The 26,389-nt window shown below is 47.4% G+C and overlaps 1 protein-coding gene across 1 annotated transcript in view; it reads right to left on the reverse strand.

Annotated features, from left to right (window-relative positions):
• SLC18A2 (solute carrier family 18 member A2) overlaps positions 1 to 26,389 on the reverse strand; it is a 35,220-nt gene that overhangs the window by 3,294 nt on the left and 5,537 nt on the right. The window contains exons 3-14 of the mRNA XM_036828185.1: positions 22,204 to 22,262; positions 21,847 to 21,930; positions 21,440 to 21,532; positions 20,643 to 20,732; positions 20,496 to 20,539; positions 20,365 to 20,425; positions 17,734 to 17,829; positions 8,068 to 8,146; positions 7,848 to 7,899; positions 6,745 to 6,808; positions 4,562 to 4,681; positions 4,288 to 4,421 (exon numbers count right to left, since the gene is read on the reverse strand). Coding sequence (XP_036684080.1) covers positions 4,288 to 4,421; positions 4,562 to 4,681; positions 6,745 to 6,808; positions 7,848 to 7,899; positions 8,068 to 8,146; positions 17,734 to 17,829; positions 20,365 to 20,425; positions 20,496 to 20,539; positions 20,643 to 20,732; positions 21,440 to 21,532; positions 21,847 to 21,930; positions 22,204 to 22,262 — 976 coding nt within the window. The remainder of the gene's footprint in view (positions 1 to 4,287; positions 4,422 to 4,561; positions 4,682 to 6,744; positions 6,809 to 7,847; positions 7,900 to 8,067; positions 8,147 to 17,733; positions 17,830 to 20,364; positions 20,426 to 20,495; positions 20,540 to 20,642; positions 20,733 to 21,439; positions 21,533 to 21,846; positions 21,931 to 22,203; positions 22,263 to 26,389) is intronic.

A 26,389-nucleotide genomic window follows, 5' to 3' on the forward strand; every position in this document is an offset into this window, starting at 1 on the left:
TAGGGTATAGTAGGGTCACATGGCTGACAACAGCTTACTGGGCACCTACCAGATGTGTGTCAGTGCCCTTAAGGTCCTCTACCAGCTACTTAGGTACCTCACTGCACACGAGTGACAGGTTCCATAGGGTTTGCAGGCGGAGCGCTCACTGTGGGTTAAGTGCTCAGGGAAAGCAATGTGGAAGCGATGGGGGTGGACTTGAAGCTTGAATGATGGAAAGGATTTTCACAGCGAGGGAGTTGGGAACGAGCGCGGCAGAGGTTATTTACCAAACGAGACATTAAGTAAAACAGCCTGCCTCCCCGCCAACCCCATCCCCACCCCCGATCTGATGATGAGGCACAGGGAGACGTTCACGGGAAAGCCCAACCGGGGCCAGACTGCAGGGCCCCGAATGCCAGGCAGGGGCCTTGACCCCAGGCCCACAGGTGGCAAGGCAGGCTTGGAAAGGATGGCCATCATTCTACCTTATCACAATTGCCTTCTATCCCTTGGTTGTCCACCATTATACCTAACGGTAGGTACATGTAGACTTAAGGACCTCTGGAACCTAGCACTGGGTACTTAATACAGACTCAATTAAAAAACTGCATTGCAAGGGAAGAAGTTCAGTCAGACCAGTTATTTGGCATCATATAGACTTAAATAGAATTTATCAATTAACCAAACTGCATTTGTTGACACTACCTATATCAGGTTAAGAAGTTTTCTTTCTTAAAAGATCATCTGTAGCTTTTAAAACCTAGCTTACTGGCTTCTGAACCTCTTTTGAAAGATTTATTGTGCCATAGTTGTTGTTTTTTTTAAGTTGTACATGATTAAGCCAGATGGCATCTAATAGTCCAAAAGTGCCACGAAAAGAGGGGCATGAACAAGATCAAATGGGTAAGTCAAGTGCGCGGGGGACGTGTGCAGAGTGGCCCGGGGAGCAGCCTGGTAATCAGAGCAGTGCTCCATGCACTGCTGTGTGGAAAAAGGTGTGTTTGACTCTGGACTGAAGAAAAAGTAAAAAAAAAAAAAAAAAGGGGGGGAGGGCATTTTCATCTGAATTCAGGGCAATGCCTGGTTCCTGAGAGTTGAGCCCTGGTCCTACCAAATGCCTGGTTTCATATCAGACACAGGAGAGGCAGGATTTCCAAACTGGTAAAAACATGCTGGATCAAGTGAAGTGTAAAAATAACACAAATACAAAGCTGGGACAGTGAAAAAGTAAAAGCATTAAAATGTAAGAGTTCCAGGCTTCAAGACTTTGACAGATACCAGGCCTATGTGCTAGAAAAGATTTATTTACCACATCTTTAAAAAAAAAAAAAAAAAAGTGATGGTTTTGCATCAGGGTCACCCAGTGAAAGAAAGCTGCAGTCCTCAAACCACCTACTTTCCTGTCTGGGCAACAATTAGAAACTTCAAGAGTAAGACCTAAGAAATGTGCCCTATCTTTAAAAATAATTCAACCTGAAAAAATAAAACTCCATTCCAGAACACAGCTTTCCTCCTCACTGGGTATTCTGACATTTAGAGGCTGTAAGCAATTGTCTTGTAACTGGAACACAGTTTCCTAAATGACAGAGTTGGTGTTTCTTATACTTGCAGAGGAACTGGAGTAACAGGCTTTTTTCTCTGCCTGTACTGATAACACTGATTATTTAAAAAAAGAAAAAAAAGCAGAAATCCAATAAACCAAATGGAAGAAAAACTCAAGTGCTCACAAACTGCTTCATGACTGGATGACTTAGGGTCCATAAAACAGCACTCGAATTTTCCATTTCTAGCTGAAGTCCAAACACCACTTAATCAGAATGCTTCCTAATGAAAGAATGATTTGCTAAGGTTTGTATACCTTCTTCTGGCTCTCACGCCCCCTGCGTTTGGTAACTGCTGATCCTGAATGCCAGCACTTGTCTGTGTTGGATTTTCTCAAGTGGGCAGTAATCGATCGTCCCTCCTCCACGGCACTCACTGCTTCCTGCCCTCGCTCCCCTCATCATCCGGCGCTATTGGTTTCCACCTGGTTCCTTCCTGCTCTGCCTGCACAGTGAGTAGGTGGCAGCTATTGGCTGCCACCTTCGCGTGCTGCCATTATGCCAGTCAAATGGCGTCTGACACGATGCATTCAATTATGGGCATCAATTATGGGCAGGCAGATGCGCATTCTCTCAAGTTTTTAATGATTCATCTTGCCAGGCACTTATTAAGGATTTTGACATTTTACAGTGGAAGTGGCTTCTGGAAGCCTGTCATTCTTGTTGCTTTGCCTTTCAGAATTGTCTCTTCCACTTCCTTCAGCACTTTTCTTTTTAAATGAACTAAAGCCTTAGTTTAAATGTGGGAAGAGGCACTGAGGCCTGACTTCCGCCCATCACATGGGGACCCCAGAGTGGGAGCTGGCAGGACAAGCTCACCACCCCCCCCCGGTCCCCTGACCTCATCCACTTCCTCCAAGACCTCAGATAAGCCCTCACGCTGCTGCCAACGAACGGATAACACAACAGCCACTAACGTCTACTGCTCGGCGAGGGACGCCCACTGGGCAGCCCTGGGCTCTGAGAGTAAAAGGAGGCTCTCATCTCAGAGAGGAAGAGAGGGAGGAAACTGGGGTACTGCTGGGCTGACAGAGTAAGTCAGGATTAGGTGAGAGCAAGAAAGGAGAGTGGGGTGAGATGGGAACGCATGACAATTTATTGAGCATTTACTGTGTGCAGACTCCAGGGTCGCACTCCACTAGTATTCTTTCATTTAATCCTCACAACCACTCTGTGAGGTCGAGGCTATCGTCTTCCCGTGGGACAGACAGCTCGGCTCCAGGGCTGCCATGCTGGCCCTGCGCTGTCTCCTGAGTCTTAAACAGTCTCCTGGATGACAGGAGCATTTGTAGGTGATTTTTTTTTTTTTTGGTCAAATAGGGTTGGGAGTAATCTTCATTCAGCCTTAATCAGATTGATACGGTGGCAACAGGACAAGCGTTGTTTTCTGTGGTTGCACAGAGAATTTTCTGACCCTGATTGGGGCCAAGGTACTGTGCTGGGGTCGGACAAACAAAGGTAGACAGGCAACTTAGACAACCAGGCTGGAAAACAGGAAGTGCCCCGAGAGAGATATGACATAGTGCTATGGCTGTGGCTGTTCGGAGCTGGCAAGCATAGGCAAAGAGGAAGAGTCAAATGGCTCGTGAGTAATTCAAAATCACCTACTTCAGTCCTATAGAGTAAAGGGCACAAGACCAGTGCTCAGTGCTGGACACATGTTTTAAATATACTGCACATATTAATAAATACAAAAAGTGCCCAAAACAAAGACTGCACACAACCTAACTTCAGGGTCTGTGTCTCTCTTTAAATCCACTCTTTAGGGATAATCATATAAAAGGGCAGTCAAGAAATGCCAAAGCCTTAAAACCCATTTCAGGTCAAACATCAGACAGAACTTCTGACGTACTCCCTAGAGAACAGCAACAAGGGAACCTCACACCCATTCCTAAACGCCAAATACCATCTCCCCCAGCCTTGTTTCTCTCATTCATCTTTAACCTAAGGCCCTCATCTTTCAACTAGACGAGTGTCTATCACCATTTGATGTTTAAAAAAAATCAGCAGCAGAACCAAACCAGGTATGAATGCTTATCAGAAAGGGTAAAATGACCAATGCATTTCAAAATTCAAATTAGAATCAATAAGTAAGAATTTATTCAGAAGAGGAACACTTAACACTCAATACTACATCTTGCCTATAGCTATGATTCTGGTCATGAAATTATGAACTTAAACGTTATACATACGTGCTAACATGTGCCCAAAGGTGCATAAACAATATTTTTCCATAAGCGTCTGTTACCTACATTAAAACCATCTCCAGAATCTTATGCAGTAAGGACTAAGACACTATTACTGAAAGCTGTAAGGGTTAGGAGAAAAGCAAACAGGACCAAAACTGGCTGATCTTAGAAGTAAGCACAAGAGGCAAAAAAGTTATCTTCAAGATTTTCAAGAACCTTAGAAAATTAAATTGAACAATCCCTGTTTATATTTGGTTGATGAAAAGAGCTATATTGACTGCTAATCTATGTACAAAAATAGTTTCATTCTTCAAATATATAAACATAATGCTTGATACAGTAAAACAAGTAGCTGCCCTATGTGGTATAAACTAAAAAGGAACTCTTACCATTTACACTTGGGGAGTTCTGTTCAAAAGGAGCAGAAATATATTTTAGAACTAAGCCATAAGACACTATCCAGGAGATGATAAAATCATCAAGAAATACTTCATTGCATCCTAAAATTTGCTTACCATTTTTTCTTCCTTGGCAGGTGGACTTCGGAGAAAAAAGCAGAGAGGAGCAAAAAGAATATCAATTATTCCAATAATTGTCATGAGCCATGGAAATCCAATTGCCTTTGCGATAGCCCCACCAGCGGAAGGACCTTTCAGGAAACAGAGAATTAGATAAAGCTCTCTCTAAATGTCTTGTAGGCAGAAAGATGCAAAGGTTTAAATAATTTTCAGTAGGCATTATCAATCATGCACTGAGAAAAAATGTTGTTTTGAAAGCCAATGTCCTTACCTATAGCATATCCCATACAAAATGCTACATCGGCAATGGCATACACACTCCCATAGACGGACACGTGCCGCAGGTCAACCAGGTAGCCCATGATGGGCATCATTGACGAATCCACCATGCCTGTGGACAATCAGGGAACACAGTCTATAGAAAACTGATGGAAACCAATAATGAACTGAATGTCAGGGACTGTGTCCTAAACTCACGACCCTGCCAAGATTTCTCACTGCTACCTGCAAGTCTTGAGGCAAACTCCCTACAACATACCTTTGGCTGAAGACAGATTGAAGGTGCTTGAGGCTGAGACTGGAACCCAGACCACCATTTGCTGTTCTCCACCTTGCCTCACCTTGTCCTCCACTGTCTGGTGGACAGCACCCAGTCCTCTGGTGACTCACCTGCCGTTCTTCAGATCCAGAGGGATGCTGGTTACTGGTTGTGTGGACCCCAAGCCTGCTTCCTGTGGGTGTTTTCCTGATTCACTATTTTCTGGTCCACTCGTCCTTTGCCCTCAAAGAGTGGACAAACCTACATGCCTCACTCAGCTCCCTCCCCCAGCTCCCTCCCCATCCACACTGTGGCCTCACACTTAGATTATGAGAGTTAAAGTTGGAAAGTATTAAGGAGAATCAGAAGGAACCAGAACAGGAAGGAGTCTGAGGGATCATCCTGCCCTACTCAGGAAATTAAAATCGAAAGAGTTTTGCTCATTTACTTGGCTAAAAAACCAAAACTGCCACCACCACCTCCAAGACCTGTATTAGAATCTCTGGTCTCTTGAATAGTCGGGGACAGGAAGCATAAAGAAAAAACACATATATTCAGAGTTCTGGGTCCAAATCCCTGGCTGGGTGAGCGCTGTCATGCCTTCTCTCTCTGAACATCAGTCTCCCCATGGATAAAAGGGAGATGACAATGACTGGCTGAATGAGGTGATGGCTGTGAACACGCCCAGCAGGGCGTTCAAACGATAGACCCCGTACCCGAACACCCACCAGGGGCAGGAGGGTAAGGGACACTTCTTTCATTCAACTAGTATTTGCTGATCACCTAACATGTGCAAGTTGCTGGGACACAGGGGAGAACAAAACGAACAAAGAGTTGGAAAATAAATTACGACTGTGGGGCTTCCCTGGTGGCGCAGTGGTTGAGAATCTGCCTGCCAATGCAGGGGACACGGGTTCGAGCCCTGGTCTGGGAAGATCCCACATGCCGCGGAGCAACTAAGCCCGTGAGCCACAACTACTGAGCCTGCGTGTCTGGAGCCTGTGCTCCGCAACAAGAGAGGCCGCGACAGTGAGAGGCCCGCGCACCACGATGAAGAGTGGCCCCCGCTCACCGCAACTGGAGAAAGCCCTCGCACAGAAACGAAGACCCAACACAGCCAAAAATACATAAATAAATTTATAAAAAATAAATAAATAAATAAATAAAAAATTACGACTGTGATTGAGGCTATAAAGGCACTGTGAGAGGTTATGTATACGTATACATACAAGCTAGGAGAACCTAACCTGGTCTAAGGGGTCCACAAAGGCTCCACCCTTTCTACTGTACCAAAGAGTCAACTCCTGCCTTTACCCTGTGACAGATTTACCTTTATTTTTATCATGATCAATGTGTATATTATAAATGAGAAACAAGCATATGCTATTCATCCAAAATATTAACAAGGTTTTTCCCTAACATGTTACTTACTGTTCCTCACATTACTGCAAAGACTCAACCTCTTTGCCTGTGAAAATTCCTGCAGTACAGCTAGTCATCAATACATTAGTCTACCTTTTCTGTACCAAACCTTATACAAAACATACATGTGAAGTCTCTTTGTCCCCCAGCCTCATATGAGAAGGTCTGTGCACAGATATGAGCCCAAACAAATGGATTCTGAGGAAGCAGTTCTCCTGTTTGCCCAAGCTCAGCAGTGGAGTGTCGCTTTGCTTCTGTAAATAGCAGGCTTTTTATAAGACCGGTTTTCAGGAAATAAATGACTAGTACATGGAAGCCGGTACCTTTCTATGGACGATCTACAAGCCGTACATGAGCTAAGCTGCCCACAGCCTCCTGTCAAAGTTCTAGATATTTTAGATTGAGTAGCTATAGTCTGCCCAAGTAAGAGGAACTCTGTCTTAGTAATGGGAAAACAAAGTTTTAAATTTAGGTAAAAGACTCGTGTGACTTACCAATTGCAAAACCAACTCCAAAGTTGGGAGCTATGAGTCCATAAATGTTTTTTGCAAGAGGAATCTGTAAGAGGAAATAAACGTTATGCTAAAATAACATACTGGGGCTTCCCTGGCAGCACAGTGGTTAAGTATCTGCCTGCCAATGCAGGAGACAGGGGTTCGAGTCCTGGTCCGGGAACATCCCACATGCCACAAAACAACTAAGCCCGTGCACCACAACTACTGACCCTGCGCTCTAGAGCCCGCAAGCCACAACTACTGAGCCCGCATGCCACAACTACTGAAGCCCACGCGCCTAGAGCCCGTGCTCCATCACAAGAGAAGCCACCGCAATGAGATGCCCGAGCACCGCAATGAAGAGTAGTTCCCACTCGCCACAACTAGAGAAAGCCCGTGCGCAGCAACGAAGACCCAACACAGCCAAAAATAAATAAAATAAAATAAATAAATTTATTAAAATTAAATTAATAAAATAACATGCTATCCAACTCTAAATCATCTTGGAAAGTCTTAAAGATATGCTTTCTTTGGCCTGTTATGCGTGTTCCCTCCTGGAGGAAGCAGCAGGATGAGGTTTGGGCAGAAGTAGACCCTCCAAATCTTTAATAGTCGGAGTTGAAATGGGTTTTGTGACCACCACGAAAAGCTAGTTCACTGCCATATGTGAAAGTTCAGCCTCGTCCATACACCATTTTTGAAAAGAACCATAAGGTCTCATTTGGGATAGATATTGGCCTTTAGTAGAAGATGTTTTATTCTAGAAAAACATCTTGCTATTGTTTCTGGCTAGCTGCCCTAAAGTGTTTAAGACACGCCAATGTTTAAGATGTTGGGGAGCGGGCTACAAAGTGAAATAAAAACTATGTAATAAAACATTCTAAATAATTTCCAACCAACATGAAGTGAAAATAAACCCTTTGGAGAGTCTTGTCCAAAATTTTTAAGATGATAAAAAATGATGAGAAGAAAATGGAAGATGTAATAAAACTCAATGTCAACAAACTTCAAACTGCTATAAAATATTTCTTGGTGATTTTTGCCCAAAGCAAAAGTTTCATTCACAGATTATTTCCACTTGCCAAATGTCATCTTTCACTCACACATAAAATGCTGATTCCGACAATTATCATTCCTAGAAGAGCACAAAGCCACCTGTCAAAAAACAAAAAAGCACCATCAATACATGATTTCCGCCCCCATCCAAGTTTTCAATGGAAATCAAAAGAGTAAGTTGTAATCGTGAAGGCAGAAACACTTGGAATTTTTTTTTAAAGAACTACATTATTATTACAGAGTGAGTGTTGTCTCATTTCATCTTACCTCCCCATCTTGTGCGCAAGGATCCCAAAAATATTGGTTCCAAGGAGATAAGAAATACTAGCTGGTAAGAAAGCAACGCCTGCAAATGTATGAAAAGGACACCTTATCGGTACTGATATCAGTCACATGTGAGAAAAACTAATCATTGTGAGACACCACGCTGGTGATTAGAGCTGATGAAATGAAGCCCTGGGGCCTGCACCCAAGCAGCTAATATCCGGCTGCTGCCAGAGCCCGTCTGGGCCCCACGTGGCTTATCCGGCCGCCCAAAGCTGCCGAGACGCTCCAGAAATGAGATTCCTCCCTCTATCATCAGCTTCATCTCGCCTCCACCTCTGCCTGGTGGCGAGCTTTACCCGGAGACGACACCAACAGCTCCCGGCATGGGCAGTGAGCAATGGGCATCTGCTTCTGTTCCCCACCCCCTCTTCATGATTTGTACGACAGGAGAAAGACATGGGCATTGACAAAATCGAGGAACATTAAGATGAGGGCAAAAAAACATTAAAATTATCCCACACCCCTTCACTCATATAATCACCACAGTTTTCCCTTGTAAGTTTTACATACATAAATAAATGTGTGTACACAGGATTTAGGTTTTTTTTTTTCAAAAAAATATGGGATTATACCTATGGTTCTACATCCTGCTTTTCTCAATAACCTTCATGAACATCTTTCCATGCCAGAAAAATAAATAAGTAAATGTCTCCGTGGTCATTTTTTGTGGCCAGAATGGCTTGCTGGTGACTCCTGACTCCCAGAGTGAAGCATGGAAACCATCTCTGAAGCCCAAGCTTCAAAGCAGGGATGCAGACCAGCCCAGGGGAAGCCCCAGACAAGCTACATCTTTCTGAAGCGAGTGGGGTGCTGAGCTCACACATGTGACTCGAAAGCCAGCATATGTTATTTTCCATGGACAGCAGATACAGTTGACCCTTGAACAACATGAGTTGGAACTGCACAGGTTCATTTGTACACAGATTTTTTTCAATAGTAAACACTACAGTATTACATGCCCCATGGTTGGTTGAATCCACAGACGTGAACAGCAGCTACAGAGGAACCACAGACACGGAGGGCCGACTATAAGTTACAGAGGGTTTTGATCCGTGCAGAGGGTCTGCGCCTCTAACCCCCGAGTTGTTCGAGGGTCAACTGTACTCTCAGACAGCAAACACCCACTTCACGATTCTCAAGCCCAAAGCATGGGATTAGGAGGCATGAAACAAGGTGTTCATTTCAGCTGGAAACTTACCACCCAAGGCTTAATTAAGTGGGTCACTTGAACCTCTTAGAGCCCAAGAGACGGTGACAGCTCCTACTGCACACACCTCACGGGGAGGCTCTGAAGATCACACGGCAACGTGCGCAATAAGGGCTGTGGCACCAGCCCTCCCAGCCTGATCCCTGTGCCCTGTCACTCCATACAAACCCCACCTCACTCACCACTCACCCCAGCCTGCTGACCTTCCCCAAACTGCAGTAAGCGCCTGCGGGCAGGGACCACTTCATGTGTCTCCCCGCAGCCCAACTCCACGGTGGCACACGGGAGGCGCCCAGAACACGCTGACCATTTAGAGGAAAGACCCTGCGTGAGGACGTTCACTTCACACAGCTGAAGTACTCAAGGCCGTCCCTTGAAGGCACCCCCGTTGGTCCAGCACGGGCTTACTCCATGGGGTAACAGACAGGGTGTGGTCGGGAGCCGAGAGTCCTCCTTTCTTGACTTCCAAGCTGCGGACGGGGCCATGCACTCTTCGGACCCCAGGTTCCAAATTCCCTTTTCCTGTTCTGACACAGCCTCAGCATCGTCTGCCTCGCCAGGACCTCCACCCCCGCACACAATCCACAGAACCTGCCTCTCGGAACTCAAAGAAACCTCAGTGTGCCTCGGGGAGGAACGGGGTCCCAGGAGGGGGCCATCCAGCTCTGCTGGGAAACCTGGGGCCGGGAGCCCACTGCTCCTCCAGACGGCGCTTCAGGGGCGCCTCCTCCTACAGGGCCGCATCCTAACACCAAGCCCCAAGCCTCCCACCACCTCCACCCGCCGGCCCTGGTTCACACTCCAGAGCCAAGAGAAGCTGGCTTCAACCCCCTCCCCCAGCCCCGCCGCCAGCGCGTGGGGAGAGTGAGAGGCAACCCTCCCGCCGCTCAGCTTTCGCGACGAAACACGGCCTCAGGCTCTGGGTTGTTCCCCAGCAGCAGGGCGCCTACTGCGGCCCCTCTGTACACGTTCACATTCTCGACCTCGAAACCTGGTTCCCAGAACTGCCCCAGCCCACGACGGACACACAGCACAGGACCACTAGCATCTGAGGAAAAATAGAAGGGCTGAAGGAATCCTACGAGCCTCTTCCAAGGTCTGGCCCCTCGGCCACGCCCCTCGGCCACGCCCCTCTGGGGCAGCCGCACAGCGACGAGTCTCTGGAGCCCCAGCGGCGCATGCGCTCACCCGGCTTGCCGCGCACAGACCTGCGCTTCCTCCAGGCCCCCGACCTCGCCTTCCTGGGGTGCTTTCCAGCCTTGGGCAGGGCTTCACACTCTCACCAGAGGATCCCCCCAGGTTCCTCTCAGGCCTTCATTTGTGCCTGTGGAGATTTTTTTGAATCTGCGACTAATTGGACATCTTTATCCCTCCCAAATTTGTTATCACCGGCAAACACAGCAAGACTTCTCTCTAGGCCTTTCCCCAGCCGCATGAGAAGTGTTGACTGGGGCTGGGCCACGCGTGAGCCCCTTCTCTTCCCCTGGGGTGCCGGTGCCTGCTCCCTCGCCTCTGCTCATACAAGAAAGTTTAACCAAGAGGGACCACCCACCTGCCCCTAGTGCCTTTATGGAAAGTCTGGCCTTGACCACAGGCTTGACCTGCACTCAAGGGAGAGGCCTGGACCATCACAAAGTCCACAGAGAGCTGATCCTGGACACGCAGCCTCAAAGTGACCATGAGAATGAGGCCTTGGGCTTCTTCCGAGCTCCGGGTGACCCATCCCTGTCGTCCCCAAGGACTCAGCTAGGAACCAGAATGGGGCAGGGGTCCCATCTGGACTCCCCAGAAGGAGGCTCGGAAGGTTGAAGTCATCACATCCCAGAACCACAGGAGGCTGGCCATCATCTTGTCTTTGCCACCCAAAGGCTGGCACGGGACATGCCTGGGGTCACAGCTGGCTGGGAGCAGTATGGTCCCCCACCAGTAGGCCAGTGTCCTTCCCTCCATCCCACACTGCACCACCACACCTCGTTAAAGAACCAGAAGAAAAAGTCTGTTTCCACCCTTGTCTGGGGCCTGCTCCTCAGCAGGAGCTGAGGAGCACAGAGCCTGTGCTTCCCTTTTGGGGTCATAGCCCTCACCATGAACATCAACTTTTTGATTCCCTAAGCCTCAGGGTGTCAGGGAGAGGTCATCTGACCCAGGACTGAGGTAAAGAGATGCCATGATGATTCTCTCTCCACCAACCCAAACCCAGGGCCACGCCCAAGTGGCAGCACAAGGAGTTTGAGGGATGGGCTTGCAAGGGAGCCCCCTGGAGTAGGGATGGGCTGCGTCTTTACCTCCCCCAAAATGATGGCCCAAAACACTGCGTTCAACAAGAACAATCATGCGTCCCCTACGCAGCTCCTAAGATTGTTTTGCTTTGACTTCAAATCTTACGGTCTTTCTCCAGAAACAATCAGAGAAGCAAAAGGTAGAACGGCTTCCATTTCCACACTGGGCTGGAGAGAGCTCACACAGGGAGGGGCTGAGCTGCCCGGGCCTCCGGGGAAGTCCTGTGCCACCTCCTAGAGCTGGGTCCTCGCCTCGGGGACAGGCCCACCCAGGGGCCTTCTCACCCAGGCTCGGAGGGGCCTGAGGGGCTCGGGAGAGGGGGCCGCGAGGTGGCAAGGCCCACCTAAGAGGAGAGCTTCCCCTCACTGGAGATGACACTGCAAACGGGAACAGAAATCTGATTCTCTTAAGGAAACCCAAGTCTAGCTCTGAGACAAGGAAGGAGCCATCTCACTGGTGGAAAGGTACAGGGTCGGGGGAACATCTGGCCAGGGTGATAAGCCCCACAAGAGGACCTCCTGATGAAATCTAGGCAGCCTGCGGCCTGCTATCTAACCCGGATGGCCTGGGTCCCTGACTGACGTGAAAGACTTTCTACAGAAAGCCTCGGGCTGTGTCTGGAGAAGAATAGGGCAAAGCAGCTGAAGAGCCCTGCACATGGCCAGGACGCGTTCAATTAGGGTGATAAGTCAGTTAAGTGGAGAAAACAGAAACACCAGGAAAGCATCTCTGCCCAGGAGCACGTGCAGAGCCAACATGGGAGCTCCACTCACAGCCACGCGCCACCGACACAGGGAGCCTCCTGAAGAGACCTGAAGGCGCTGATCAGCACAGGCACAGCGGGAAAGAGCCCGAGACAAACAGCTCCCAGGGTGTCATCCGCCGGTACCAGCACCGAGACACGAAGAACGTCTCCTCATCTTTTGCAAAGCTGCTATTCGCTAACTCGAGGACAGAAAACGTCCACCCCTCCTGCAAAGTGGTGAGCTCTCCTTAGAACCTTTGAGAGCCTTTGGGTTTCCTCTGTTCTCTCCATGGCCAGAAAGTTCAGAGCGAAATTCCTGCTAAGAACTAGCCTTAGTTTACCTCCCAGAATCTTTCCTCCTTCACTGAATGATTCGTTGTTGGGGGCCCGGTTTGGTTTGGTTTTGCGGCATAATCCACGAACCATACAATTCACCGTTTTAAAGTGCACGGTTCACTGGTTTTTAGTATATTCACAGGGCTGTGCAACCATCACCACGATTTAACTCCAGGATGCTTTCATCACCCCAGAAAGAAACCTCACACCCTTTAGCAGTCCTTCCACATCTGGCCCGACCTCCAACCATTTGGGGCTTTTTAATGAAGGATTTTTGGGGGTTTTTTAATGAACGAACACAGAAATTCAATGCAGAACCCAAAAGGACTAGTGCCCAGGCCAGGCCAATTGGAGTGAGGCCGGAAGGTCAGGGACCAGCCCAAACCAGGAGGCAGCATCTGCCAGGACGCCTCCGCAAAGGGAATGCAAGTTCACCTGAGGAAGGTTGGGGGCACTAACAAGTGGGCTTATTCAGAACTGAGAGTCTCCATCTGAAGATGTCAGTGTGTAAGGTGAAAGAACTATGAAAAGAAGATAAACCTCTAGGAAGGACAATTGTTAAATTCTTAAAGAAATGTGTGTGTGCAGGGACTAGCCTTCCAGGTACTAAGCAATATTCTCAAGCTAATTAAATAGGAGGGTATTGACACAGGAATACAAGCAGACAAATGGAACACAAGAGAGAAATCCAGAAACAGACCCAAGAACACACGGTCATTTCCAGCATGACAAACGTGGGAAATACCAGATGGACTCCTAGGGTTCCTGGCTGTAGGGCTGGCGAGCCATAAAGAAAACAGTAACACCAGATCCCTATCACACACCTTATAGCACAATGAATTCCGTGTAAATCCAAGAGTTTCATGTAAAAAATAAATCACAAATTTACTGGAGGAAAACATAGTGAAAAAATAATCTTGGCAAGGGAAAGGCCTTCCTGAGCCTGACTTGAAATGACAATGATGTAAAGGGGAAGCTTGCTAAATCTGACTCAGAGCATTTTAAATGTTCCGAGTGGTAAAAAATTTTTTTAATTTAAAATAAAATAAAATAAGATCCCACCTATAAAGTCAAAAGACACACAACAAAGGGCAATATTTGCAAAACATCTGATAAAGGATTAATATCTTAACATACAAAGAACACTTAAAATCAATTTTTAAAAAAGGACAGAGCTCAATAGAAAAATGGGTAAAGGATATTAATAAGAAGTTCACAGTAAAGGGAATAGATATGGATAATAAACATATGAAAATGTGCTCAATTTCACTCACAAAGAATTTGTAAAAGTAAATCAAAATGAGACCCCCTTTCTCACGCACTCGATTGGAAAAGATTGATAATACCCATGTTAGTGCAATGCTACCAAATATCAAAATGCCAGTTTAAGTTTAAGAATTTGCCCTACAGATATATGTACTTCCAAACATGAGCAGGAATACGTGGAAAGGATATTTCACTGCAGTATGGTTTCTGATGGCAAAACTGGAATGAACCTAGATGTCCAGCAATAAGGACGGGTTGAAAATGTATGGTATAACCTTAACATGGAATAAAAGGCAATCAGAGCGGAAGGAATGATGGGTTTCCAGTTAAACAGGGCAGACTGAAGCTACGAGTTTTTCTCTATTCCCACTCGAAATTCCATTTAAATTTTAGTAAAGGAATAAAAGAAAACTATAGACCCTCCCCCTCTCTGTCCAAGGAGAGGCAAAATGAAAGGGGAAAAAGCAACAAGAGGGAGGAGCAAGGAGAGGGAGAGCAGAGATGGACACAGCAGAGGGCACTGGAACCTTCCACCTGCTCACGGAGTGGGCAGAAGCAGCAAGACCTTTGTGCCTCAGAACCCAGAAAATTAAGGGACTGAAGGCTCCAGGTACTGTGAACATAAGGCTGAGGGTGGAGGCTGTCAACCAGAAAGAAAGCGGTTGGACCCCCCAGCCCTCAGTGGTTCACCTAGCAGGAGAGGGTTTCTTTAGAGAAACTGAACTGAAAAGGTTCAGGGACCCCAGGCAGCATGGAGACCAGGGATGTCACAAGAGGTTGAAATGGGAGGTGAAGAGAAGTCTTCCTACTGAATGGTAAAGGGTATCATTTCAACATCCCTCCACCACCCCACGCGTACACAAAACCACTTAGGGTAAATGTGAAAGGGGTCTTCAAAAGTGTGATACGATGACACCAATTGTAAAAGTTCAATAGAGTTTAGAGGAGGAGGATGAAGAAATCAATGGAAATAAGGGAAGGCAAAATAAGAAATTAAAAGTATAAAACATAGAGGTCCCAACATCCAACCAACCTGAGTACCAGAAAAGAGAAGAAAGAAAATGGAAGAGCGGGGAGGGATTAAAGAAATAATATAAAAAGGTTTCCCAGAACTGAAAGAAGGGATTTCCCAAATGAAGAGGCTGACCAAGCAAGTGCCCAGCACAGTGGAGGAAAGGACTCCCTGCAAATCAGCATCGTGGATGCTCATCACCTAGAGACGAAGAGAAGATCCTTCGAGCTCCTACAGAAGATGGGGAATGAGGACACTGGCCTCCTCAACAGCAACCCTGCATATGCCAGAAGGCAACAGCAACCCTGGCCTCAAGACTCAGAAGGAAAAGGATTTCCAACCAAGAATTATATACCCAAACAGACTAAGTCCACCAAACTCAGGATGAAGTTGAGGTAAGGATAAAGATGCTGCTGATAAGCAGGATCCCAGAGAACTTTACCTGCTGTGCACCCCCCTCAGGAAGCTGCTGGAGGACGGGTTCCAGCATAATGAGAAAGTAAACCAAAAGAGAGGAATACAGGAGAGGAGGATACAGGAAACAGAAGAGAGGCAAAGAAGATGCCCAGATATTAGAAGAGGAAAATCTCTGGATGGCCCAGGGAACAACTCTAGACTGGAACAGGAAGTCAGAGTGATTGGGACAGATGTCCACAGACAAGCAAAAACACAGAAAGGTTAGGTCTGTGGATGTACTTGTCCATATTTAGAGGGTCTTTCATCTCTGCAAAAGAGTTTGAGGGATATATTCATAAATGCTACACAGAAAACTAAGAAAATAGGAAGACACCACAATTACTAACTGCAGGAAAAACAAGAAGTTTGTAAAAAAGAAAGGAAATAATCACAGAACCCTACAGAGCTCGTCTTTGAATAATATTTACATATTCACAATAATGTCAATACTGAATGCCAATCTAACCAAAACCTGTAATACAATTGTTTTAGGAGAACAGAAGGTGAGAAAACATGTGAGTTGGTTCGTTGATATTTTCAGGTAAAGCAATAATGGCATTAAATCCTCATCTACTGTATTAGGAAGCTGGTGGACAATGTCAGAAATTGGAAAATCAAAAAATAGGAGTGTACACATTATTTAGAGACATAAAGGAAATTAGCAGAAGAAACAACTAAAAGAGTTGAAGGTGATCAAATCTGAGGAAGAGATTTGGAGATGAGGAGGCATGGGGCAAAGACTGCTGTTTTTTCATTATGATTTTTATAACATATTTAACTTAAAAATTGTGGGGCTTCCCTGGTGGCGCAGTGGTTGAGAGTCTGCCTGCTAATGCAGGGGACACGGGTTTGAGCCCTGGTCTGGGAAGATCCCACATGCCGCGGAGCAACTGGGCCCGTGAGCCACAACTACTGAGCCTGCGCGTCTGGAGCCTGTGCTCCGCAACAGGAGAGGCCAGGACAGTGAGAGGCCCGCGCACCGCGATGAAGAGTGGACCCCGCTAGCCACAACTAGAGAAAGCCCTCGCACAGAAACGAAGACCCAACACAGCCAAAAATAAATAAATTAATTAATTAAAAAAAAAAATTGTGTACATGTGTAACTTTGACAAAAAATTAAAATTTAATTAATTGTGAAAAGTAAATCTACCCATTCTGACACAGAAACATAGAAAAACAAGAGGTCACACAGTGTGTAAATGGCAAGATTCCACATGGGTTGGGTTTTCAGGCATTTCACAAAGATGGTGATCAATGCAGAACAATCGAGGAAAAGACACACAGAACTATTAACAATGAATGTCACAGAGGACTGGGCTGGGAGAGGGGGAAAGATGAATATGAGATTTTTACAATTTTTACTTCCTCAGTCCCTGTACTTTGATTTTTTTAACAATAAGCATGAATTACTTTCTAAATAAAAAATACTTTCAAAAATTCATCCTCTTAAAAACAAAGTTTGTAATGGATAAAGAAGATGTGGTACATATATACAATGGAATACTACTCAGCCATTAAAAAGAATGAAATAATGCCATTTGCAGCAACACAGATGGACCTAGAGATTATCATACTAAGTGAAGTAAGTCAGACAGAGAAAAACAAATAGCATATGATACCACTTATATGTAGAATCTAAAATATGACACAAATGAACTTATTTAGGAAACAGACTCACACCCATAGAAGATAAACTTATGGTTACCAAACAGGGAAGGTGGGGGGAGGGATAAATTAGGAGTTTGGGATTAGCAGATACAAACTACTATATATAAAATAGATAAACAACAAGGTCCTACTGTATAGCACAGGGAACTATATTCAATATCCTGTAATAAACCACAATGGAGAAGAATATGAAAAAGAATACATATACGTATGTATAACTGAATCACTTTGCTGTACACCAGAAACTAACACAACAATGTAAATCAACTATACTTCAATTAAAAAAAAATAAAACTATGTTTGTTGTTCTCTTTCCCATAAGTTTTATTACTGTCCACATATATTTAATATAACTTGTCCAGTTCAGAAGTGTGAGGAAATGCTGAATGTATTTTTCATCTCTCATTTCTGCCCAGGTCTGATGCCTTGTTATTATGCCCCTATCAGGGATGATACAAAAACTGGAGCCAAAACAAACCCCAAAGCTCATTGCTAACCTAAGCACTGACCCCATTAAGTGACAAACAGAAACAATCACTTTACCATCCTGCTACCGGCAGCTCAGCAGGACTACAGTAATGAGACCCAACCTGGGGACAAAAATTCTAGAACCAGAAACTTGCGGCCCAGTCTTACCCAGCTGCCACTTGTGGGAACACATGGTCTCCATCATCCAGATGGGCAGGGCTGGCTCCAGCATGGCAATCCCCATGTTTGCAAAGCAGATGGACCCTTAAAGGGAGGAAGAAGGTTAGTATCCTAATGTTTTGGGTCTCAAGTGTCCCCTACCATTTCCAAACACAGTTAAATCCCATGTGCCCACAGCCAGAACAATCAGCTCAGATACCCAGAACGTCTACTTTTGTAAGAAAAAGACAAATAACAGGTCAAAGGGATAGTGGGGAGTGTTGCTTTTTAAATTATTATTATTACTTAAAACAACTAGAATCCCAGAGTCATCAAGTGTGGAAGTGGAGGGAGGCTTAGTGATCACTAGGTTTAACCTTCCCAATTTATTAATGAAGAAATGGAGCTCCAGTTTATTAATGAAGTAACTTGCTTGAGGCTACTCAGCAGCTCAGGCTGACCATACACAGACTCAGGCAACCTGAGGCTCCTACATCTACGTTTCACTGTATAACAAACACAGATATTTCTAATGATGCCCTTGGTTGCCCAAAATTCAAGTGCATTCAGTACAAATATGCTGTTGAGGGATTTTTTTTAAATCAGCTATACCTATAGGGTATCCATGCAAATATCCTTTATCACTGTGTTAACCAGAACCCTTTGTAAATATAGAACCACCTGGAGAAAAACACACATTGCTGTCCCCATTGTTCTGAGAGCTTCCTGTGCTGTGTGCCGTGGAACCTCTAATTTGCTAGACTCCTGATCCAAAGAACATTGTGCGATCATAATTAAGGTATTTACATACGATGAAAGATTTTTTCATTCTTTGTAGCATTTAAAGACAGAACATAAAAATGATGCTGAAATGGCTGGACTCCCCTCGCCCACCTATTCCGTGTTTTCTTAAATTCTGTATTTGTCTATTTGACGTTAATTACAGGGCCAAACTAACAACCAGAGTTGTTCACGTCTCCCCTGTGATCCGGAACCCATACTCTGAGCCCCTGCTTTATCTAACTCTCACCCACCTCACCAGTATCTCCTGCCCTAAATCCACCCAGGCAACTGGGGAGAGCACCCAGACTGGAATTATTTAAACTAGCCAATCCTAAACTGTTTACCCTCCCCTACCTTTCCCATGGAAACTCCACTTTCTCATGGAAACACCTAGGTTCTGGCCTGGGTCTTCCCCTCGCCCCTTTCTGCCTCCTGACCAAACCTGGTGCCTCCCCATGTGGCCCTGAGCGACGTGGCATGCCTCCTTTTCTCCAGAAACATAAGTAATAAAATCATCCTTTGGTGGTATTAATCTCTCCATGTCATCTCGTCACTCAGTCGCCTCCGTAAACTAAACCCCAGCGGTACAAACGAGACACCGCCTGCCCCCCAGCTCCACCCCACACCCCACCATCCAGGCTGCCCGGACCTGCCGACGGCCTGACACTGAGTGCCAGCTCGATTTCTATATTACCTCCAAGGGTGGGTAGGGGTGAGACAGTGAGGGCCCAGGCAGCACGGCCTGCCCACACGTGTGCCCCAAGGTGCAAGGACTCGCATCTCTAGGCCCCCATCTCTCACCACACACGTCCTCACCCCCCAGCTCGGACAGCCAGTGCTCCAGGGGAATCTCAGCTCTGGAATGTTCCCTGTGTCTTGCTGGGGGCACAGCGAGGTCCCCCTGCATGAGGAGGTCACCACACCAGGCTTATAACCCTTTGGTCAACAGGCATGACAGACAAGGTCTAGACCAAGGCCTCTTATGCGTTGCCGGGACCAAACCCAGCAGTACACACCTTAACAAAAGCAGCCTGGGGTTCTGAAAGCGGCTGAATCTGAATGTCCTCAGGCGGGGCGTGCCTCACTTCACCCAGCCTCCCCCCAGCCCTAGTGTCTGTGACTGCCGCTTAGACACACCTACCCCTACCTGGAGGGAACCCTGACCGGACCTGAGGCCACCTTGCATGGATGCCTTCTCCGGCCTGATGCCGAGCGCCATTGCTGACCACTGTGTCCAGGCCCAGGCCGCGTAAGGCTAGTCCCTCACGAGGCAGCTCCAGGCCTGTGTCCCTGGGGTGGTCTTGGGAGGTCAGCTGCTTGGATGGATGCAGCCCATTATCCTCCCCAAGAGCCACAGAACCCCAGGGCGTCCTTTGAGCCCATCTCGGCCAAGAACCCAAAGGTGTCCGCCGCTGCACAGGATGCCCTCTGCAGAAAGAGAGGCACCCCTTGGCCCTCTGGGGCCCTGCTGTCCGTCTCTATTCACAGATGCCAAGGTGAATCAGAGCACCCACCTAAGGCACCGGCAGGGAGGCCATGGACCCATTCCAGAAGTTCAAGGCCAAACGACGACAGCCTCTGACACAAACACAGTGAGCAAGTTTGGCCCAAAACAATCCTCTGTGGAAGGCGTCTCTGTGACTCAGCCATCTTTGCCCCAGATGAAAAACAACAAAGGAGCTTGGCTGCGTCAGAAATTAATGACAGAAGAAAACCATTTCTTCTGACGTGTAACCTCTTTGTGCCTTTTATGTTTTTCTACAGCCCAACGTTTCCAGCAGCAAAATGAACGCCGGTCCTCACCACCCACCCCCACCGCCTGGCTGGGAAGAACCAGGGGTGCTGGGGGAGCCCCACCTGCGGCGATGAGGATGTACGGGTCCTTCAGCAGGGTGGTTAGCGGCGTCCCCTTCTGGCTCTGTCAGGGAAAACAGGGGTCAGAAGAGGCCACGCGGCCACCGCAGCACCCACCTTGCCCTGCTGCTCACCTCCGGCTGCACCCGGGACGGCTGGAGCACGAACAGCTGAATGGCTACAGGAGAAAAAAAGAAGAGGTGTGGCCCCAAGCACCTGCCCCCAGGGACGCCAGGCTCAGGGCCCCCGAGGTCACGGCCAAGGGGTCCACGGGGACTCACCTCCATCCAAGAGCACCAGGGCAGCCAGCACCAGGAACGGAGCTGTCTTCCCCACAAACTCGTACAGCACACTCCCAAAGGGGGGGCCCACTGCAAGGAAGAGAGAGAAGGGCCAGTGCCGGGCCCGGGACTGATGACCACCCCCTGGTCTAGAACCATCTTGCGTTTCTTGCGTTTCCCCCTCTACTTAGTTCCAAACACTGTGTGGGGTGGCCACCCTACATTCTGTTCAGGACTGTTAAGTTGCCCTGGCAACTTCCTCCAAGTGGTTTCACACCTGAGACATGGAATCATTCCCAGAGTAAAGGTCAGAGGAAGTAAGACCCAGGCAACAGAAGTGCACAGGAAAATGGACCAGGGAAGACTTCATGGTCATTACACAGCAGCACAGACAGGGACTGTGGGCTCCCAGATGAAGGCCAGGAGTGTAACAGAAAAGGGAGAGGACCTGGATCTCTCAGGGAAGGTGTTTGCATCTGGTCTGGGAGCTCAGCCAGGGCAGGTGGAGGAGGCAGGCTCAGAAAGTGGGAAGGTCCTCAGGTGGGATGGTAACTCAGAGAATGTTCAAGAGGAGGGGCCTTGGCAGGCCATCCTGTTCAAGACTTGGGTTTACATCTGGGCCCGGGAGAGAGGTCTGGGGAGTCCAGGTCTTCCCAGGTCAGGACTCTTCCCACCATTTTTCAAAGTCTCCGTGAAATTAGGGGAGAAACAGAGGACAGTAGTGTGAAAGGGGGCTCACTGTCCAACGCCAGATAGGCCCCTCCCCCCAGGTGGCCCCCACAGTGGCCCTCACCCACCTAAGACCCCCATGGCCAGGCCTCCCAGGGCAATCCCCATGGCATTGCCTCTCTCCTCGTCATCTGTGTACACGCTGGCCAGCATGCCCATCCCTAAACAGGAAAAGAAACAGTAACAGCCAAGCTCTGGGAGCAACAGAATAACCAGCACGACTCGCCCTCCCCCACTCCCAGCCCAGACTGTGGTCTTCCCACACCTGCCAGACCAACAGAACGTAAGGCCAAGCAGCATCCAACAAGGAGGTGGTACCTTCTCTGAGAACCAACCACCAACCACCACCACCAATACCTAGATTCCCTGAATTATTCCAACTCATTCTGCAAAGGGCTGCCAGCCTGGGCAATGCCGGTGGCCCCTCCAACAGACGGAAGCCCCGGGGCACTGACTTAGGCGTTTCCACACCTACCAGCTACAGAAGAGCAGGAGGAGCCAATGCCCTGCAGGGACCTGGCGATCAGCAGGAAGACGTAACTGCGGGAGAAGGCGAACACTGCGGAAAGAGGGGCCAGGCCACAGTCACTGTAGACCCACTGGTGCTGTGACCCAATCAGCTCAAACAGGGACCTCCCTTAACCGATGGGGTATTTCCGTGTTAACCACATGTGCTTTTGCTCCCTGAAGTCCTCTCCTATCAACTTCTTTCTGCAGTTGTTGCCAAAACACACCCCCACCCCCACCCCCGGCTGTGTTCTCAATTCCCAGCTGGTGGTGGTCAGAGCCCACCTGGTGACCCACACTCAGAAGGCAAACATCAGACACTTACTAACTGTTGAGATAAACATGATGCAGAAGCCTGTGAACATTGGGATTGGATAGCCAATTCTGCAAAACAGAAGCACAATGAAAACCTGGTGACTGCTTTGTATTTTTATAAGCCTTTATATTGAGTCTCTCCTGCTTACCCTTTGGGATCAGGTAGATAAGTGCTTGGTCAACTTTTCTAAAAATTCATAGAGTTGGTGCTTCCTATATGACCTTTTTGTGTTTGACTATCTTGGAGCGTGAATACATTTACAGATTGCCACTCTGAAATTTCTCTGGAATAAATGTTAATAAAATATTGGCAAGTAACCCAGAACACGTTCAAATACACAGCCCCTGTTTCTATCATTTTGTAAAAATTTCTTTAATGATAATCTTTGCTAGAGCTTTCCCAAAGGGACAGCTGCAATCAAATGACTCTAGTAAAAGGTCATCAAGTGATTCAACGGGCAGCAGATGCAATGGCACTACATCTAAGAGGCATTAGGAAGCAAGGAAATTTTCAGATCTGTCTTCACGTTGACCCCGATGAAGCCAGCTGAGAAAGACAGACCTTGTTTTCTGTGCAAAAATTCAACATCCTATTTGCTCTGTAAGACCATTGTCTGTACAGGGCTCTGCCACCAGGCGGACGGGGAGGTGGGGAGACCTTGGCCTCCTGGCATCACACCCCTGCCTGGACACCTGGCCCTGCCACTTAACCCAGGCAAATCTCCCCTCAGCCCCACAGAAAGACCACCACCCACCTCCCAGAGCTGGAGTGGGTATGAAATGAGATATGGATGTTAAACTGCTACCAGGGCAACCGGAACAGAAAAAGTGCCTCAGAAATTTTTGTTTCCTCCCTCATTCTCTTCCTTTTTTCCTGTTTCTGCAGATTAAGCAAGCAGGTTGGTCCCTGCCATATGGACAGGGCATGAGAGTGAAGGCAGCTTCTTTCCCTCCCACCACCTGGCCTGAGAGGGGCCAGCACTGGCTGAGCTACTGCCCTAAAGGAGATCTGTGTCAGCCCAGAACAGCCCTGAGCATCTCCAGGCCTCATCTCCCTCCAGCCCTGGACCCTCCAGATCCTGGAGAGAAACCAAATGGGAACAGGAACCCCGAGTCCCAGTCACACAGCCTGGGAGGGCTCTTCTATTCCAGGCTTGAACAAAAAATCATAACACAATACCTTCACCTTAAGTAAACACTCCATTCTCCAAGCACTTACACACGAGCTCAATGATTTGATAAGGGCAGACGACCACCTCCCCATTTACAGATGAGGAAACTGAGGTACAAAAAATGACTTGTCTAATGTCCTAGGCTAATTTCACTCAGGGCCATTCAATCCAGTCCAGGACTTTTCCTTGCAAACTTTACTACCCTCCTCAGGTATATTGCCAAAAGGCATACGTGGCTTTAAATAGAACCCTTCTAAAAGTTCTAGTCACACTTACAAATATTTTAACTGCTTCATGTGCATCCAGAAACCAAACAGCATCACAAAATCATAGCATTCTCAGGCAGTCGCCCTCCCACAAACCCAGGCAAAGATTCCTCTACTGTGACCTGAAATGAGCTTGTAATTCACAAAGCAGGGCTTGAAGCCAATCCTGTGAACTAGGAAAGATACCAGAGTTCTGAACTGCAGTTCAGATGCCATCAAACGACAGCTTCTCCTGTCTCAACTAACACCGAGCTGACTGCTCTGTGCTCTTACTCATGTAGTAAAAGAAAGCCGTTCACAACACCAGGTCCAACATGGCACTGCTGGATACTCTTGAAGGAAACCTCCAGGAAACTCAGAGAACTCACAGGCAGTTTATTTTCTCAGCAACTACTGCATGTCTGGGGGAAGCATGGTACATACGACCTGCCCCGGAATAAACACAGGCTTCTCATCCCTTTCAACATCCTACTTGGAAAACCATACATATGTCAAGCTATTGGAATACCGGCAATATTATGTCCAGTCTACAGCCCAGCCACCGGCCAAGGTCCACCTGGCAGGACACAGCTGAGGTGGGCTCCTTCCCAGGAGGCTCCAGCACTCCCGGAGACTATAAGGGTCACCTGTGATTCTCACCACAAATTCCATGAGGCAGCTGGTTTTTTCCCTATTTTCAGATGGCCACATTGAGGCTTGGGGAGCTGCCCCAAATTCAGGGCAATGGGCATATCTCGAGTGTCTAAGGTGTGGCAGGTCCTGCTAGCATACACTTTGGTGGGGACACCAGTCACAGGAGCAGAGTTCACACGGGTTGAGTGGAACCCAGGGTCCACAGTATCTTTTAAAACCAGGTGGCTCCCGTATCCACAAGGGCTGTGTGCTCACGGACGATCCTTTTTACCAAGGCCAGGTGCTGTGTTTCCTTTAAAAATGCTGTAGCTGCTGTTTTGCTTTTTAATTCCTTTGGATTTTAATAAGCACAAATGGAATAACCAAACGGCGAAGCTAGGAGGAAATTCAAAGGCTGGCCAGTCCAAACCCCCAAACATGCATGAGAAAGCGAGGTTCAGAGGTGGAGCGAGCCAATCGCTTCTGATACCACTGGGCTCCCGCTGCTTCCTTCTTGTTACCAGACACATGCGCCCTATGCTTTCAACATCAGCCAAGCCACTGGCAGGGCTGCCCAGTGGAAAGTGCTGGGCAGCGTCCTTCCCTGGAGCTCAGCCCCACCGCCAATGTGGCCCAAGGGGCAGCTCCTGGCTCTCCACCCTCAGACTCTCCTGGCCCCCTGAACACCGACCTCAGGAGACTTGCTCAAGGCCCCAGGGTCACTGAGTGATGGGCAGATCGCCACTGTCCTTTCTCCTTTCCCACAATGTCTCCTAAATGGACAGAACCTCAACTGACATTAGTCATAAATGTCTGATGCGGCCTCTTGTCCCAATTCAATGCCATCTCAATTAAAGTGCTACTAAGCAGAGCCACGTCTGATGTGGCAAACCTTTAACCAAATATCCCATTATCACCCCCTCGTGAGTCATCCTGGCTCACAGTCATCTTCACAGAGCATCAGGGAGCAGTTAATCCAGTTGAATAAAAATAAAAATCATATATTTGAATCCTAGAAAAAAGTGCAAAGCAATAAAAGTTATATTCATTACATATCCCTACCCAGTCAGCAGAGAAACCCCACTTTGTCTCTAAATTGTCACTGGCAATCAGTACTTATTCTCTAATGCTACTAATTAGTTTGTCTTTACCATAAAGATTAATGTAAGCTCTCTTCCCAGGCTTGCTAAGACCTGGGTTCCCTCTGCTGTGGTAAGTGACAAAAGCAAGGACACAGAGTAGGGGACAGGGAAGGGTACAAACTGTCACCAGAGGAGACAAGAGGTGACATCTCCCATTTCAATTACCTCAACATACTCCCCGGAGCAGTAAATGGAAAGGTATTTTACATTTGCTAGGATATACTAGGAAGCTTGTGGTCAACCATTTCATAAATAAAACAAAATTCTTAGGTTCAGCCCCTGGGTCTGTCTTTTTCAGCTATCAGATGTGTGTGGGGAATTACGCGAGCCTTGGATTTCTTATTCTCCAGGGTGTTCACTGACGCACAGGTCACGTGAGGGCTTTGCTCCCATGAGAAGTACCCAATTCCACGGCCAGCTTCTTCTGATTTTGAAGCAAAGATGCTGTCACACCATCTCCACCACCCTAATGACATCGAGGATGGGAAATCCCTTTCCAGAATAGCTGGTTTCCCTGTCCATGGAGGAGCTTTCTGAAAAGGTCACTGCTTATTCCTACAAAGCCCACTTCAGACCAACTGCCTGAAGCTAAAGGGAAAAAAAAAAAAAACCCACAGTAGATTTTGTAGAGATTTCATGCCCTGCAGCTTTCTCCGACTTTCAGATGTTAGCTAAGATTTGTGAGGAAAAATAACTGGCTTTCAAATATACTAGGTAACTATGGAAATAAATTAAGTCACTGATGCTGGCTTGATAAAAAGCAGGCCACTAACACAATGACAAGCTGAGGAGGGAACCATCCCCACCCCTGTCCCCGGAGTTAACCCTTTCCCAAGCTGCCGGGTTTGTTTGGAATATCCTGGGTCTAAAGATGCAACTACTAAGCCTTACGTTAAGCAAGTGAAGACCATGATGCCTCATTCTTAACCTGACTTACAGAAGAGAGAAATGTAAAGGTGGATTTCACATTGTTTACCGGCCTGGAACATTCCTTTTATGTGTGT

Source organism: Balaenoptera musculus, chromosome 16, assembly GCF_009873245.2.
Source record: "Balaenoptera musculus isolate JJ_BM4_2016_0621 chromosome 16, mBalMus1.pri.v3, whole genome shotgun sequence".
In the NCBI taxonomy this organism is placed as follows: Eukaryota; Metazoa; Chordata; class Mammalia; order Artiodactyla; family Balaenopteridae; genus Balaenoptera; species Balaenoptera musculus.